General features: G+C 43.2%; 1 protein-coding gene across 1 annotated transcript in view; it reads left to right on the plus strand.

The window, feature by feature from the left end:
- The window catches only part of LOC109872447 (nck-associated protein 5-like), a 109152-nt gene that overhangs the window by 64426 nt on the left and 26044 nt on the right, over window positions 1–18682 (plus strand). The window contains exons 3-4 of the mRNA XM_031835437.1: window positions 8751–8826; window positions 10953–11087. Coding sequence (XP_031691297.1) covers window positions 10959–11087 — 129 coding nt within the window. The 5' untranslated portion in view covers window positions 8751–8826; window positions 10953–10958. The remainder of the gene's footprint in view (window positions 1–8750; window positions 8827–10952; window positions 11088–18682) is intronic.

The raw sequence follows: 18682 nt of genomic DNA on the forward strand, positions 1-18682 counted from the left end.
TCATAAAACACAATCACCTTTCACCCCTTTAGTTATTAATCTATAAGGTCATTGATAGCATTAGATTCTGTAACCATATTTCATATTTTAATAGATCTCAAAAAAGAATTATCTGGCGGTTACTCAATAGATGAGACATAGTTTAATCTACAATCGTAGTGTAGGAAACCTCCACTCCCCTCCCCTTCAGTTTTATAATTCCTCTTATTCCTGACAGAATAAAACGAAACATTTGACATTATCGATTCTCAGTTAGGAGTGCTCTACTTCCCCATTAATTTCATTGTGTGACTTTTTTGACTGCAGACTCGTTTTCAGGGGCTTGAAATCCTCTTAGCTGACAGCTCCCTGCCCCCATCACCCACCCCACCCCCCTGTCCCCCCTCCCGTACAGCTCAAATGTCTGTGGAGCTGAGCGGATGCACTGTACGCTCCCCTCCCCAGGCTTTGTCTATAGGCTAACACTGTTCCCTTTTGGAAACAATATCCCCTTTTTGTCTTTCTATGACATCCCCTCCATCCCTCGCTCCTCTGCTCCATCTCAGCCAGCTAGCAACTACAGAGTTAATTCTGGGCACAAGGAGAGGAGGAGGTGGAGCGCACGTGGGCTCGTCCACAGCTGTTGTAGTGTAGTAGCCTGGGTTTGTCTGAGTGGAGGAGGGCTTAACTCTCTTTCACTCGCTCTACCCCTTCCTCTGTCTATTACAGTACATGCTCTTATGTGCTTTAGCTCTGGCTAGTGTGCTCGCTCTCTCACTCACACACACTCTCTCTCTCTCTCTCTCTCTCTCTCTCTGCTCGGCCTCTGGAACAATGACAGTCGCTACTGCAGACACACACAATATGCCAGCGTTGCTGCTGCTACCACTGCTACTGCTGCACTAGGATGGCCCTGACGTCTCAGCACTGAGCCTCAGATAGAGAGAGTTCTAGAGACGACACACATCCTTTACCTTCTCCTCTGCCTCTCCTCTTGGAGGGGAGAGAGGCTGTAACTGCAGCACGAGGCTGGCCCAGCTGACACTGGGACTAGGAGCAGTGACTGACTGGCTGGCAGAGGCACTATGTGCATGGAACATTTTCTCATTACCGTGTGTTCATAGGGTTTATTCCATATTGATCCCAGACATTCCCCACACAGGAGCTCTGGAACGTCTAGGATGCTGTGACAGGGTGCTTTCACTATGAGGTGATGATCAGGGAAGAGTGGAGATGAACTGGAAGAAAGGAGGGATGCTATTTTTTGCCAGAGATCTGTAAATGCGGAGCTCTGTCGACGTGGGCTGGTGTGCTTTGTTTATCGTGTGAGTATTTATTTTGTGTATTTTCAGAAGATGGTGGCCTACTTATTTTGTGCATAATGTGTACTTCTTTGTGCACATTTGTGTATGTGGACTGTATGCATGTGGATGTGTTTATTAGATCATGTGTGTGTTGTAGCTAATTTTTGCATGCAGAATGTGTGTCAGTGTACATGTTTGCATGTGTACGCAATAGCATTTAGGTTCATATTTGTATATGCTTTCTCTCTGTGTCTGTGTGTGTATGGTTGTTTTTTCTCTCTGTGTCTAATTTTGTCAGCGGGCTGCTAATCCCCTGGCTGGCAGGCTTTTGCCTGGGTTTTGTTGTGGCGGGCGGTGATCAGAAGCTCTCTACATGATGATGGGGGAGGGGGAGCAGGATGAAACAGCTGGGCTGCTGTGGAAATGGGTGCGTGACCGGGAGTCACCCGTTGGCATGGATCAGCTACTAGCCCCAAATACTCAACTTGGCGTAGTCATAACCAGTTGCCCGCAGGGGGAGTAACCCATATTTGGGGCATTGGGAAGGGGGCACAGCAGGCTTCATTTGATGTTTCTGTTCTACTTAGTCAGCAGAATTATATTAGAATGTGCGTAAGATGTTTCAACAAAGCTTAAAGCAACTGTTTATAGAGTAGAATGGGCTTTGGCATTCTTATCCTACACTACACACATTACAATTTTTGCCAGTTGCAGCTCTGACATGACTGTACTTAGAGGAATATGGGCAAAACAGTGAAAAGAGGCTCCTATACCAATATCACCCCCGCGCCATGACCCTATACCAATATCACCCCCGCGCCATGACCCTATACCAACACCACCCCCGCGCCATGACCCTATACCAATATCACCCCCTCGCCATGACCCTGTACCAATATCACCCCCGCGCCATGACCCTATACCAATATCACCCCCGCGCCATGACCCTATACCAATATCACCCCCGCGCCATGACCCTATACCAATATCACCCCCGCGCCATGACCCTATACCAACATCACCCCCGCGCCATGACCCTATGCCAATATCACCCCGGCGCCATGACCCTATACCAATATCACCCCCGCGCCATGACCCTATACCAATACCAACCGCGCCATGACCCTATACCAATATCACCCCTGCGCCATGACCCTATACCAATATCACCCCCGCGCCATGACCCTATACCAATATCACCCCCGCGCCATGACCCTATACCAATATCACCCCCGCGCCATGACCCTATACCAATACCACCCCGCGCCATGACCCTATACCAATACCACCCCGCGCCATGACCCTATACCAACATCACCCCCGCGCCATGACCCTATACCAATATCACCCCCGCGCCATGACCCTATACCAATATCACCCCCGCGCCATGACCCTATACCAATACCACCCCGCGCCATGACCCTATACCAATACCACCCCGCGCCATGACCCTATACCAATATCACCCCTGCGCCATGACCCTATACCAATACCACCCCGCGCCATGACCCTATACCAATACCACCCCGCGCCATGACCCTATACCAATACCACCCCGCGCCATGACCCTATACCAAGCTCTATCATGATCTTCCCGTATGTGTATTTCTCTTTGTTAAAAACACTGGATTGTTTGTTTAACCAGTGTTGTGTTGTGGGTGGGCCTTCATACTGCTAAACTGTAATGAGGGTGGTGTTTGAGTGCATGTGTGTTTGTGTGTGCCTCAACTCCTCCAGACTGAAGGGTTTTGAACACATAACACATAACACATACAAAGAACAAAGGCCAAGGGTGCGTCCCAAATGGCACTATGGGCTCTGGTCAAAAGTAGTGCACTGTAAAGGGAATACTAGGGTGCCATTTGGGACATACACTATATTGATTTGTTGTTCTGGTCTGGTCTCCTCAAATGTGAGACCCAGTCCACAGTATTTTATCCCTTTTCAGGAGTCCTCTAAGCACGCGGTATTCATGCCAGATGGCTGGCCAGTGTTGGGTATGTATGCCATGCAGTTGGGGATGTTCAAAGAGCTAGACATCTCACCGTGACCGTGACTTTGAGGACATGTCTGTAACTCATTTTGTCAGCAGAGTTTGATGTCTCAAAAAACAGCCAACCAACCTTCACAGAGACAGAAGGGCTCAAAAGAGCCTAAAAACCTTGAATGAGTGGTGAATTTACAACACTCTCACGAAGCCTCTAAAACATCTCTTGGTGAAGTCAGGACACAGTGGGTCCTCCACTAAAGTACAGACAGATGCTGTTTCTGTTGATAAGCTAGTCTGAGGTATTTGAGGTTATGTCTCATTAATGACCGACGGGGTCTGGTTTTTATAGCTCCTCAGCTGCCCCAGCCTATGTTTTGTTCTGCTCCGCTACGCTCGGTTGGGTGAATTTGCTGACTACTGCAATGTCACAGCACTGACTCAGTCAGACAGAGGCTGTAACTCTCAGGAGCTCAAACTCTAAGGAGTTTTTGAGGTAAAGTTGATCAAGATGGGGGAGCTTTAGACACAGGCCCTGTAATGTATTTCAATATGGTTGAAATGGGCCTATAGCCTACTGTTTATATTTGCAGTCACCTCGGTTTTCATACGTCACTTGTTTGCATCAATTGCAAAGACATTGGCAACTTTGTATTTGTAGTCAACTTTTTTCTGAAGTTACCGGCGGTCACAGAGAGATGAATAAACCATGTGATTCTATGTTTAGCTGAGATCTGTGTATAAAGTTACGTGGGAGGGCAAATCAACAGAGAAACATGGATGTGGGGGTTGTCTGTCCTTGTGCCCATCAGAGTTGGCAAAGATGAAAGAGAGGGGGGTGTTGATGAGTGATGTCTGAGGGGTCTTTGATAAGATTGTAATTCTTTGTTAATGTTGGCCTCTGTTTTTAGTTAAAAGATGGGAAGGATTTAGTGTTTTCCAGACTTTGCAGTTCACCCTGTGACTTACAGCAAACAGACACAGCTCTTTTATTGCAGTAGTAATGGATAGGGTTTTTCTTAAAACGCTTGGATAACTTTTTCCCCTGTAGCTGTACAGTTCGGACTCAGTTCTTCTATGCCCTTTCCAGGAGTTTCTCCCGCTGTCATGACAAATTCATTTCAACAGATGGCTTGGCTTATTTTGGAGAACGTGCAGAATTCTTACCCTGCCATGTTCAAAGGGCCCTTGGATCAAATGTGTTATTGTTTGACTGATTGATTGTTTAATCTGCTCTATTTTTAACCCCTATAAGCACCTGATTTTAATCTGTAAACCACAGCTCCGATCACTCCCTCTCCCTTTCCACCCACCCGAAACACGATTAATTAACGATGGCATATATTTGAGTTGTTTTGATGAGCTAATTATAGTGGAATGGGACTTATCATGCATGGGAGTGTGGATTAATATTCTAGTTTCTGTGATCGTACCCTAACCCAGTCTTTTAGGAAAAGGAGAGCTCCCAAGGCGGGTTGGGGTGGGGTGGGGGGGGGGGGCTCTTGGCAGGAGCTTAGAAATGCCCCCGAGGGTAGAATTCTTTTTGATTTGCGTTCAGACGGGGTAGTCAAATCCACCTCCCCACCCCCACAATTTACACCTCTGTCTGCATCTCTATATTGGTATATATCTCTTTCTTCTTACTCCCGTTTTCCTTTCTCCTGCTATACCACTTTCTCTCCTCCAATTCTGTCATGACACCTTTTTCTCCCCGTCGTCATTTCTGTATATATTGGGTGCATTCGGAAAGTATTCAGATCCCTTTTTCCACATTTTGTTACGTTACAGCCGTATTCTAAAATGGATGAATTAAATGCAAATCGTCATCAATCTACACACAATACCCCATAATGACAAAGCGAAAACAGGTTTAGACATTCAGACCCCTTGATACGAGACTCGATATTGAGCTCAGGTGCATCCTGTTTCCATTGATCATCCTTCAGATGTTTCTACAACTTGATTGCAGTCCACCTGTGGTAAATTCAATTGATTGGACATGATTTGGAATGGCACACACCTGTCTATAGCGCCAAGACAAGATTGTCTTGAACCCGATTGTAGTTTGCCAAAAGGCACCTAAAGACTCTAGGACCATGAGAAACAAGATTCTCTGGTCTGATGAAACCAAGATTGAACTCTTTGTCTTCAGTGCCAAACGTCACATCTTGAGGAAACCTGGCAGCAGCATGCTGTAGGGATGTTTTTCAGCAGCAGGGACTGGGAGACTAGTCAGGATCGAGGGAAAGATGAAGACCTGCGCCATAGTGCTCAGGACCTCAGACTGGGGCGAAGGTTCACCTTCCAACAGGACAATGACCCTAAGCACACAGCCAATACAATGCAGGAGTGGCTTCGGGACATGTCTCTGAATGTCCTTGAGTGGCCCAGCCAGAGCCCAGACTCAATCGAACATCTCTGGTGAGACCTGAAAATAGCTGTGCAGCGACACTTCCCCTCCAACCTGACAGAGCTTGAGAGGATCTGCAGAGAAGAATGGGAGAAACTCCCTAAATACAGCTGAGCCAAGTTTGTAGCTATTTTTTTCAACTTGTTTTAAGGGTATTGTGTGTAGATTGATGAGAGGGAAAAAACAATTTCATCAATTTTAAAATTAGGCTGTAACTTAACAATGTGGAAAAAGTCAAGGGGTCTGAATAATTTTCGAATGCACTGTATAATGAAGAAAATATAAACGCAATGTAAAATGTTGGTCCCCTGTTTTATGAGCTGAAATAAAAGATCCCAGAAAATGTTAATATGCACATTTAAAAAGCGTATTTTGTGCACAAATTTGTTTACATCCCTGTTAGTGAGCATTTCTCCTTTGCCGAGGTAATCCATCCACCTGACAGGTGTGGCATATCAAGAAGCTGATTAAACAGCATTATCATTACACAGGTGAACTTTGTGCTGGGGACAATAAAAGGCCACTCTCAAATGTGCAGTTTTGTCACACAACACACTGCCACAGATGTCTAAAGTTTTGCTGACTGCAGGAATGTATACCAACTGTTGCTAGATGATTTAATATGAATTTCTCTACCATAATACAGCTCTGACGTTGTTTTAGAGAATTTGACAGTACGTCCAACTGGCTTCACAACCGCAGACCACATGTAACCACGTCAGTCCAGGACTTCCACATCGGGCTTCTTCACCTGCGGGATTGTCTGAAGGGGTGCTGGGTGCTGAGGAATATTTCTGTCTCTAATAAAGTACTTTTGTGGGGAAAAACTGATTCTGATTGGCTGGGCCTTGCTCACAAGTGGGTGGGCATCTGCCCTCCCATGTCCACCCATGGCTGCGCCCCTGCCCAGTCATGTGAAATCCATAGATTAGGGCCGAATTTATTTAAATATATTGATTTCCTTATGAACTGTAACTCAGTAAAATCATTGACATTGTTGCGTTTTTATATTTTTGTTCAGTATATCTTTCTTTATGCCTCTTTCTTTTTGTGTGTTGACTCCACATACCCACTCTCCGAAAAACCAACCTGCGAACCCACTGAGCCTCCATCTCTGATGCCCACTTCTGGCAGACAATTGTGGAATTACCCTCCCTGATACTCACGCTGAAATAACGTCCTTCCGCCTGCCTACCCCCCTTCCACAGACTCCAGGTGCACAGTGACACAGAGAGGTTTAAGTCTCTCTAGCCCCAACGCTGCGGCGGCTGCTGGTGAAGTCAGGCCTCATAGGTCTGGTCCTCATTCCGATGCTTTGTCTGCTGACTCCTCAGGGCATTTTATCATTGGAGTGATTCACAGGATCCCAGCATTGGGTTCAGCCCATATATTGTCTTGTTCACCATCGAAACCTGGCACGTGAGGCTATAGCCTAACCCTAGCAATTAGTGTCTGTAGTCATAAGATGAGTCCCCATTCACTGTAGAGTTTACCTTGTAGATCAGAGATTAGATAGGTTATACGTACGGTCCACTGTAGTGAGAGCACTGTTATTAGGTTATCTACTGAAAGATATAGCCTCACATTCTGCTGCATAGATAGATCAGTATTATTCAATTATGTTATAAGCATCTTTGCTGTGTCTATTCTTTTTTTGTGTGGTGGATTATCTTTGTTAGGTTTGAAGGGAGACAGCCGGGGATGATAAAACAACACCATGTCCATCGCAATCTTTTTTTTTTTTTACCGTCTCCCTCTGCCCCGAACAGAAGGCATTCCCCTAACATGGGTGGTGGTGGGGGTTAACAGTAATGTCTGGGAGGCAGCAGCTGATGTCAAGACTGAGACAGGTTTTAAGGGGCTCTTCTGAAGCACCTGTTTGGTTGTGTGAAAACACATCCCACCTGGCAGGGCTAGCCCTGCCTGTCTGTGCTTTCTAGAGAGGGTAACTCTGGGAGGATAGGGCAGATGCTCTCAAATGCTTATCTAACTGTAAACGTTGGCACCTGAAGGGGTCCAAGGGAGTCCAGGGGAGGATGAGATGGGGAACTGCCTGTCAGAAGTGACATGGGACGGACGGTGAGAGGAACAGGGTGTGGAGAGGGGGAGAGGACGAAAATGCCTGCCAAGAATCTTTCACTGCAGAGTTGTTTTTTTAGTCTTCCTTCGTTTCTCACTTTTCACTCTGATCTATCAGCTTTCACTCTGGTGATGAATCAGCTTTTCGCTCTCAGTAGGTAATATAAGCTTCCATATTGGGCTATGTTTTATGTCAACAAATTCCTCTAAGGCTGTGCATTCCATCAGGCCGACGCCTAAACATCCGATCCACTCCCAATCAGATCTCAAACCGCAACCATCTCTAAACTTACCCCACATAACCATTAGTAGACTAACCACTTGGAATTCAGCTCTGCTGGTTTATCGCAAACCCTGAGCTTTGAATTAGGTGCAGGGTTTGAGCTAATGAGAAACAATGCATTGTAGTGTCCTGGTTTACCATCTGAGGTACTATCAGTTCATGACCCTATCTGTTAACTCATAGGAACTCATTACAAATCCCATAGTGGGGAATGGGCATGAGCTTTATTGCTAGAAGGTTTTTATTTTAAAAGGTGGACAAAATGGTTAAAGATATAGCACGTTATATCTGGTGATTTGGAAATGCCACACAGGGCTAGCATAAACGGGAGGGTCAGTTTAAGTGAACCTAATGTCACATAGTGTCTTGTCTTTGTAGTTTGGATGCAGTTGTTTATCTGTAGGGTTGGATAGAGAATGTTTTGCAGGTTTATTTGGAAAGGGTGCTGGAAATGTCAATGAAGTGGACTGGCTGGTATAGACTGTTTTTGGTTTGTCTTGTGTCACATCTAAGTGCCACATGCTATGGCAAATGCTTAAAGAGGATGGCTGCGAAAATAGTGAAAGAATGTTTAGCATTACATTTTGGGGGATTACAATGTTGTTTTTTGGTGTGTTTTTTTCCCATGGAAGATGTATGTTAAACTAAATAGTTAACTCGGGGGAGACCGTGAGACTAAAGTTTTGTCCTTTTTGATGTGTTTCTCAGGTAAATTGTGGAGCGGGCCTGAAGGGCATCATAACTAAACTTGTCCTTTCTGCACATTGTAGATCCAGCCTGACAGGTGGGTACCCCCTCCTACACACACACACTCACTCACTCACTCACTCACTCATCACCATGAGTCTATTTTAGTCATTTTTGAACCATTATTTGAATTCTTAGCTGAATCAAAACCCAACCCCTAAGCTCTATCACGTCAACAGACAGACATCATCACGAAATAGAAGAGAAAGCACTGATCTGCAGACCGATAGGAAAAGGTGAAGGAACACTCAAAATGTCAATGTTGTTCCCTTTTGCCTTTCATGTGACTTTGTGAAAATTAGCCCCTAACTACGCAAGTCTGATTATACAACTGCCCTGTTTATTTTGGATTCTCAGAAAGAGGGATACATGGGAGAGGAGAGGCTGCAGCGGCGGCAGTGTATTGATCTAAGCCGGCATGTGGCACCCATCACATGTCCCTGAGAGTGCTCTCTGTCTGGCCTAGACTCTTTGGCCTCTCTGGGTGCATCCCAAATGACACCCTACTCCCTATATTAGGGGTTGGCAAACTATGGTCCACGGGTTTGACCATATCAAAACCTGTATTTGAGTGGGGGATTATTATTTTGGGTTTAAAAAAAACACTCCAGGGCACACTTGAAAATCTAAAGTAGTTACAAAATTTGGAGAAATTAAAATGGACCTCCTATATTTTCAAAAGCCCTTTTCCCTCCATAGAATTTTGAAATCCCGATGTGGCCCTCGAGGCAAAATTCTGGCCCACCCCTGCCCTATATAGTGCAGCATCAGACTCTGGCACACAGCCTCCTGTTCACTTTGATCCCTCCGTAAATGAATCCCCTGGTCAAAGACAGTTACCTCAGCTCTGATCAGCTGCATTGGACCATAAACTGACAATTACTGCAGACTGTCGCAACACTGGCAGTTACGCAAAGGATGAACTTTTTCCCTTAACTGACCAAAATAGTCTCTCTGAAGTGTGCTTCAAAGCGGTACCTCATGTATTCCTCACCTGAGAGTTTCTCTTTACTTCTCTGTCACCCCATACTTGTTTTATGTCTGCCATGTCCTCCATCATTATTAATCTTTTTATTCATTTTTATAACGTATTATAGATGTAAATCAGCCATTTAAAACTCTGTGGAATCCCATATAGGCGAGAAGACTGCAGTTTGCCCCAGGTAGTCCACGCTTCAGATACCTCTGGCCGTCTTGAAAGGGGTCAATAGGTTGTTTTGGATGGGCAGAGAAAGGGGTTAGAATAGGGGCGACTGTGCTTTAATTTACTGGCCCTGTCTACGGCCCATCCTATGGATACAATAGACTGGTTGGTTGGTTTATGGCCTGAGGTGGCAGCCCTTCCCAATAAAGCACAAAACTGGGGAGCTGGGGAGAAGAGTAAAGACACAACTGTTCCATTTTTAAACCTCAAAGTAGGGCCTAAATGTAGTGGTATTGTGTATTTCAGACTAAAACTCTAATGTTCTTTCTACTGAATAACTCTATTATTTTCCTAATAAATCACGAGACCTCATCTTCACATGATCGTGATTGATAGTTTGATAAAGGACTCTGAAACCTTGGATGGAAAGTGAGTCTTTTATAAACCACAGAGCTTCTGTTTCGCCGCCTCTGGCCCAGCCATGGTGACCTGGTGATCAAATGAAACTATATCTAGAGAATCATCCCCTGCTTCATTAATGTGATTGTCATGCATGTATGATCAGGGGTGTTAAAAATTCATATGTACAGCTTTTTATTCGGGTACAGCATTCATTTAAATCTCAATTAATCCAGTTTTCATTGTCACTATCACTACTGAAAACAGTCTCCGTAAACAAATCAGAGTGGGTGGAAAGGTGAAATGTAGGTGAAAATATAAAAGCTTATTTTAATTATCACCCTGGAAAGAGTGTGAAACCATGACAAATCCCCATGAAATGTTGATGTTGTTATTGTGTGCAGTGACATTATTACCCAACTTCTGTATTACTATGGTAACCGTGTCCCCAACCTCTCTCTAAGCTTCGGGGTGAAATTTCCCCTAGGTTGAGCAACCCTCTCCCAATCCTGACCTTAATTCTTAGCCGGACGCAAAACTGACCCAAGATCAGCTTCTAGGGGCAACTTAACCCTGCACCGTTACTAACTGTGTCGCTGACCGTCCTTTCTGCACTGCAGGTCGTAATGGAGTCTGAAGAGACAGAGCTGAGAGATTGTGATGAGGCCTTTGAGTCAGAAGAGGGCGATGTGGAGCCATACCTGGAGGAGCCGGCGAGCAGCAGGGAGCTCCTAGAGAGGCTCAGGGAGCTGGAGGTGAGACCCAGGGAGAAAGAGGGCAGGGCTGGGGAACACAAGACTGTGGGCTGTATGCCAATTTGTCTTTCTTTGATTCCTCACATCCGATCTCCTCACCTATCAACTGTATTGGATGAGAAAGTCCAAGGTTCCCTCCCCTTGGATCTTCTTCTTCGATTGGTTTTGAGAAGGAGACAAAGAGGAATTGAGAAAGGGCTTTAGTCTTGACCCCTGGAGGTGGGGCCTATCTGGGTACACCTGGAGACTGAGAGCTGCATCAGTCAAAGCATTCAATGGAAACGAATTATCAGTTTGCAACATTTAATTAATGCAGTTGCTTGCTTTTACCGAGAATTGCAGCTGTCGAAACGATCACATGCTTCAGTCCAAACAACCAAACTCAAAGAATCAGTCTTTGATTCATCCTAGAGCAGCAGTGATATTTACTTTTAATACCATCACTAGCACTGTGTCATTATTAATGCTAGTAGAATTTGTATTTCATATTTATTTTCAAGATGATGCCAATTTGATAGATGTGCACATGGTGGCGTATATATCAAGTGTCTCAGGGTAGGAGTGCTGATTTTAGGGACAGTTATGCATTTTACATCTCAATGAATAAGATTACATGGACTGGGGGAACCAGGGCCGTTTACACATAGTGTCTCAGAGTAGAAAATTGCTGGGAATAGAGACATTTTACTCCTAATGTTATGGGCAAAAGTAAAAGCTATGCATGAACTGTCTTTAGTCATAAGAGTCACACAGATATTTAGGAGACCTCATGAGCTGTCCTAACCATTTAAGAGGTATCTTGTGACTTGATAATAGAAAAATGCAGCGAGTCAGTGATTCCTGCGCCACGTGCACATTTGAATTGGAGTTAAAATAAGGTTTTTATATATTTAATATTTTTATATGATTAATCCATAAATAATCTAGACCTACATGCAACAGTATCTCTAGCGCTTTTGACAAAGATTTCACTAAATACTTATAACCACTAAGCTAATAAAAAATTGATTTTGTTTAAGTTGTTATTTCAAGTTATTCATTTGGAGGGCAACATCATGTTGTTACAAAATATGTCTAGTGAGGATAACGTGATGCCACGCAATGGCGTGCTAGTTTCTTTCGCATTCCAGATGTTGAAATTCAGCAAAATATAGCCTCTTTAACACCCTCAAACGCCCACTTCTATTTTGTAAACTGCGAAACTGCGCTTTGTACACAGTTTGACGAATGACTGGTAGAGGAGTCCAACAGCAGACGGGGCAAATGGCAAAGAAACAATACAGATACAGATTGGTGTCCTACCGAACAATTTATGACCAAGGCCGTGCTGGGCATGGCACCTGACTGAGGAGGTCACCAAACTTAAGGTATCATTCTAGCAGAGGTTTGATGGACTCAATGAGTCTAAAGAACTTAAAAAGACACCAAGGCCGTGCTGAACAGAGTAAGCAAGGAAGAGACTCTGTTGACGGAGAAGACCTAAAACAACTTAAAGACCGGGACCACCTGAATACTAAGGTGATCGACCTGGAATCGCGTGGAAGGAGGAATAACCTGGTTCAGGTGGGCCTGCTGGATGAGATGAGATGGATGAGATACTCCGGTACATTCTGGACATGAAAGACACTGACCCAGTACCAGAGATGGAGAGACATCAGACGCTTCCGATCCCGCTCAAACCCACCCAAACCACAGCGTCCATACTACATACGCCTGCTACAGTGGGGTGACCGACAAAACATCATCAGAGCTGCAGGCAAGAAGGAGAAGCTGATCTGTGGAGGGAGACCGTTCCATGTGTACCATGATTTCCCAGTGGAGCTCCAACTACAATGCGTGGAGTATGCCAACATCAAGAAGTAACTTCAGGACACAGACTACCCCTACAGACCACCCCTACTGTATGCAGCCAGGCACATCGTCACCATAGATGGGAAGAAACATACAGTATCTACAGTAGCGCAGAAGATGTGGTCAAGGACTTGAATTTACGGCTCCCTAAAAAAAAAAATTGTAACTCGGGAAGGACTGCACTAGTCTCTAATGTTTTTGTTGAGATTGTTACTTTTCTCCCCTTATATTGACCAAGTGTTGGTCAAATATATACAGAAAAAGGGCTATAAATGCCTTTAATGGCACTCTAAAATATGGCTATAGCCAGCTTACCAGGCCAATACATTATGCAATAATGGAGACAAATTTGTGCAAATAGTGTTTTGGTGTAGACTTGAAATTGGTGGTTACGTTTTGACTCTCGTTTGCGCACGGTTGCCGTACAGTCTCGAACAATACACTGGTCTGGAGAGCACAGTGAGGGTGAAACAAATCCACCTAATAAGAGGTCTGGCTATGGTGGATAGCAGCGCATAAACCTGTTCTTTCACGAATAAGAGCTGGATAGGGCATCTATCTAACTTTTGTTTTCGTGTTTTCTATTTGCCTCATGACATCCTTTAATGTTTGTTTGTCTTGTGTGTTCCCTCCACATTCCCTCCCTACTGGTACAGAATACAAACAGTAGTATATTGATGCCGAGTCCTTTCTCTCCTTACTAAGACTGATATTATACACATTGTCACAAATGGAATCTAATACTATATAAATCTGATTTCATTGAAAGTGAATAGGATTTTGAATAAAGTCCAATAATTTCTCATTTGAAATCCCTAGCCTGTGATGTGGCCATGTTACAAGAAACACACCTTTTTAATGACAATTAATCTTTAAAGTATTTTCAGCACCAGTTAATGGAGCAGCCAGGCGTGTCAGTATCTTAGTAGCTAAAATAATCTCTAATCTTGTATTGTCAGGCTTTTTACAAAATGAAACATGTACTCTTGTAAATATTTATACTCCTAATTCAGCACAAGCTATGTTCATATCACCCCTTGCTGGGGACCCCATTCTATTGGGAGGAGACTTTAACCTGGTCAATGATCTTAGAATAGACTGCTCTAGTCGTCCCCTTCCAGCAAATAAATGTTACAAAGTAAAACATGTTTTAATAGTGGAATTTAAGACGTAAGAAGAGTTACAAAACAGGTTGGACCCAAAGAACCCCAGACTTACAAATGCATTATTGACTGTAAGATCTGCAAGCAATTCTGCATGATGAGACTACATTTGCCTTTTTTTCTGATTACGTAGGAGATATTTCGAGTAGGTTGACAAAGCGGGCAAAATGTTAGTATTTAAACAATTCCAGCCATTCAGGATTGTAATGGGTCTGTAGTATGTGATCAAAAACTATTTAGGCCTAACTCTGCTTTTAGAGAGTACTACTCGGGACGGTCTAAATCTGAATGTCTGAATGCCAATAACAAAGAGAGATGGATGAAAAAAGATATATCACTGCCCGCTCTTAAGGAGAAAAATATAATGACAATGGATGCACCTGTTCTGTATAAGGAAATCATATCTGCCAGTAGAGTCCTCTAGAATTGTACGTGTTTCCAGAACACATTGTCTCCATTGCTTGTTTAGCTGTACACTGACATAATTGATAATCGGTCAATGAGCATGCGTTCTGCCACCATCTCTCTGCTACCAAAGCCTAGCAAGGATCCTATGCAAATGACCACTTTCGTCCTTTGAGTTTATTAAATAACGACAATGAATTGTTTGTCTAGATCCTTGCTATGCCCATAGAGAAGGCTATCCCCTCTTTAATACACCTGGATCAGGTGGGGTTTGTACCAAGTCATTTATCCTCCCAACAACATGAGACCTTTCTCATGTAATGTCAAGGGCTAGCTCTCTCCGGAATCCAGCACTAGCAGTATCGCTGGATGCAGAGAAAGCTTTTGATAGAATGGTGGTCTTACCTGTTATATGCACACTCTCGATTTGGTTTGGGGTCTGTTATCGTGCAATAGATTAGGGAACTCTATCATTAAGATATTACTTCAGTTAAAACTAATGGTATGATATCTGACCCCTTTCAGCTCTTCTGTTCTACAAGTTGCCCTGCGTCCCCAGTCTATTAATTTTGGCACTAGAGCCCCTCACCTGCACCATAGAGCTAAGAAGGATATACAGTGCATTTGGAAAGTATTCAGACCCATTGACTTTTTCAAACTTTTGTTACGTTACAGCCTTATTTTTAAATGTATGAAATAAAACAGGTTTTTAGAAATAATTTGCAAATTTTTTAAGAATAAAAAACTGAAATAAGTATTCGACCCTTTAGACGTGAAATTGCGCTCAGGTGCATCCTGTTTCCATTGATCATCCTTGATGTTTCTACAACTTGATTGGAGTCCACCTGTGGTAAATTCAATTGATTGGACATGATTTGGAAAGGCACACACCTGTCAGTGCAAAAACCAAGCCATGTTAGAGCAAAAACCAAGCCATGAGGTCAAAGGAATTGTCCGTCGAGCTCTGAGACAGGATTGTGTTGAGGCACGGATCTGGGGAAGGGCACCAGCACATTTCTGCAGCATTGAAGGTCCCCAAGAACACAGTGGCCTCATCATTCTGAAATGGAATAAGTTTGGAATCACCAAGACTCTTCCTAGAGCTGGCCGCCCAGCCAAACTGAGCAATCGGGGTAGAAGCGGTCAGGAAGGTTCTCTGGTCTGATGAAACCAAGAATTAACTTTTTGGCCTGAATGCAAAGTGTCACATCTGGATGAAACCTGGTACTATCCATACTGAAGCATGGTAGTTGCAGCATCCTGCTGTGGGAATGTTTTTCAGCAGCAGGGACTGGGAGTAGGGCTATTGCGGTGACTGTATTACCGCGGTCATGATCCATGGAGGCAGTCAAATTCCATGTGACCGCTTAGTCACGGTAATTAGGCTTCTCCAAGGTCTGATGCTGCTGATGGTCATTAGTAGCCTACCAAACTTGCTAACTGCCTGGTACTCAGCACTCTATTGTCCCTCTAATCACTCTGACATTAATGCAAATGTATTAAAAAATCTAATCAAACACTTCATGAGAGCCCATGAGCTGATGTTGTGCAACATTTCAATAGGCTATTGCGCTAGAAAACAGAGTGATGACCTCTTTCTATAGGCTAGGCCTACTATATTTATTTTTCAACTTTCCTAATATTAAGCACATTGCTTATATTTACAACAGGAGTATAGTATACCTGGCTGGCATGAAAATAAACCACAAGGAAAAGCGTCTTCCATTCGCTATTTAAGTGCATAGATGATATCGATTATTTTTTTTATATTAGATTTTTTAATACATTTGCAAAATGGTCCATTCTAATCAAAACAAATGTCACACATATATTATTTAGTGTATGTAACGACAATATTAAATCAAGAATAGTCCAATGGGTGACAATATTAGCCTATCAGTTGTGAATTATATATTATCACTTGTGGATGATGCCCAGCATTAGAAACAATGCCTTTTTTGTGCTACTTCTTCGAATCATAGTCGCACACCTCATGTAGCCTAGCCCATAGGCCTATATGTTTTAATAAGGTTTGTATCAAAAGTGGCTAAATAACTTCTTAAAATTAAGCACATTAATCTGCTTTACAAGAGGTGTAGAGCCTAACTGGCATACATAAACAGCGCATGAGTTTCAAGTTTGGGGAAGATGATTTTCACCTTTTTTAATTAAAGCATTACATGCATAATCGCATTTGTGGTTGCTTTTGAGAATGGTGTTTTCCTGCTAATGGAACATTCGCACTTGAAGCCTACTGCCATGTGCGCATTGCTGCACTTATAATGTGAAGAATAGCCTAATAGTTTATCAACATTTTAAACTAAACGTTCTTATCTGTTGCATCAGCCTCATTGCGTAAAAAAGTTTTGGGATGCTAGTGGATTTACTCATTTGTGATCTATCGCATCCCACAACTGCCCCAGACTCTTTGGATTATGTATTTATCGCAAAGAATAGAATAGGTCAACTTTTGTTCTATGGGGGATAGTAGATTGACATAGGCTAGTGCTTCTGCTGTTCATTAGGCCTACTCATCTGGTTGGCTGACGAAAAGTAGATGTGGACAGTTCTTCCAATATCTTTAATATGCACCTCGGAATTGGATAAGGACGCGAGCAGTTCCATCCCGTGAGTTTTGCCACACAAAGGGGATGCTGCGGGGAAATTCAAGGTATTATTAGGCGACTGACGAAGAGTGTACAGCCTGCGCAAAAAGCAGAGTTCATGCCAGAGCTCACTTTTTTTCAAATCATCATTACAGTTGCATCATGCAGCCTTACAATGTATTAAAAATCAAAACATGTTTGTAGAACAACTAAAGTGAAATTAATAACTCTAAATGAAGCATATAGGAGTACCTATTTCTTTGTTAACTGCTCAACACTGAATAGTCGCATGTGCGCTCTCGCTCAAATCGGTTGGAGAAAAATCCTTGTTGTTCAATTGTATTCTTCATACTATAAAATAATATGAAATAATGCCACAGCATTCTAAGCAAATCTTGTCTGTTAAATGAACTGGTGTAGCCCACAGCCATTTGGCATAGCCACATCAGGACCTAACATAAGGAAACTCAGAGTATGCTATTCTGTTCTTCTTAAATAAACTACATTTTCATTATATCATGCTTCTTTAGACCTGTCTAAAATAAATCATGGATTTATTGTGAAGGTGTAGGCTATATTACATTGATTTATTAGACTAAAATGTAGATGTTTAAAATGTCAGCATGAGTGGGTTGTAGGCTGTGTGGAAGCCAGGAGATGCTAAATGTGTTTATGTTAATTAACGGTCAATTACCATGAGGTCGACAGTTATTTGCTTGACAATCAGTGGCTGATGTAATTTCGTGAACACCACAGACCTAACTGGGAGACTAGTCAGGATCGATGGAAAGATGAACTGAGCAAAGTACAGAGAGATCCTTGATAAAAACCTGCTCCATAGTGCTCAGGACCTCAGACTGGGGGTGAAGGTTCACCTTCCAACAGGACAATGACCCTAAGCACACAGCCAAGACAACACAGGAGTGGCTTCGGGACAAGTCTCTGAATGTCCTTTTGTGGCCCAGCCAGAGCCCGGGCTCCCCATCCAACCTGACAGAATTTGAGAGGATCTGCAGAGAAGAATGGGAGAAACTCCAGAAATACAGGTGTCCCAAGGTTGTAGCGTCATACCCAAGAAGACTCAAGGTTGTAATTTCTGCCAAAGGTGCTTCAACAAAGTACTGAGTAAAGGGTCTGAATACTTATGTAAACGTGATAGGTCTTTTTAAAAATTTTGTATAAATTTGCAAAAACGTCAAACCTGTTTTTGCTTTGCCATTATGCGGTATTGTATGTAGATTGGTGAGGATTAAAAAAAAAATCCATATTAGAATAAGGCTGTAATAGAATGTGGAAAAAGTCAAGGGGTCTGATCGATCTGTATCAATCTGAGTGGTCATAACTTCAGTCAACCTACATGCTGATGATATCTTAATCACAGCAGTTCGATACTGAGTGTGCAACAGCTCATACAAGCATTTGTAATTTTCTGAAAATAAGGTATAATCAGAGTAAGAGTGAGGCTATTCTTCTGAACCACCACACATTTCCAGCTCACAAGGGAAATGCTCCATTTGCATGAAATACCTTGGGAGAAATATCAAGTCACCAGTTAATAAGATATTTCCTC

This window comes from Oncorhynchus kisutch, linkage group LG1 (assembly GCF_002021735.2).
Source record: "Oncorhynchus kisutch isolate 150728-3 linkage group LG1, Okis_V2, whole genome shotgun sequence".
NCBI lineage: Eukaryota > Metazoa > Chordata > Actinopteri > Salmoniformes > Salmonidae > Oncorhynchus > Oncorhynchus kisutch.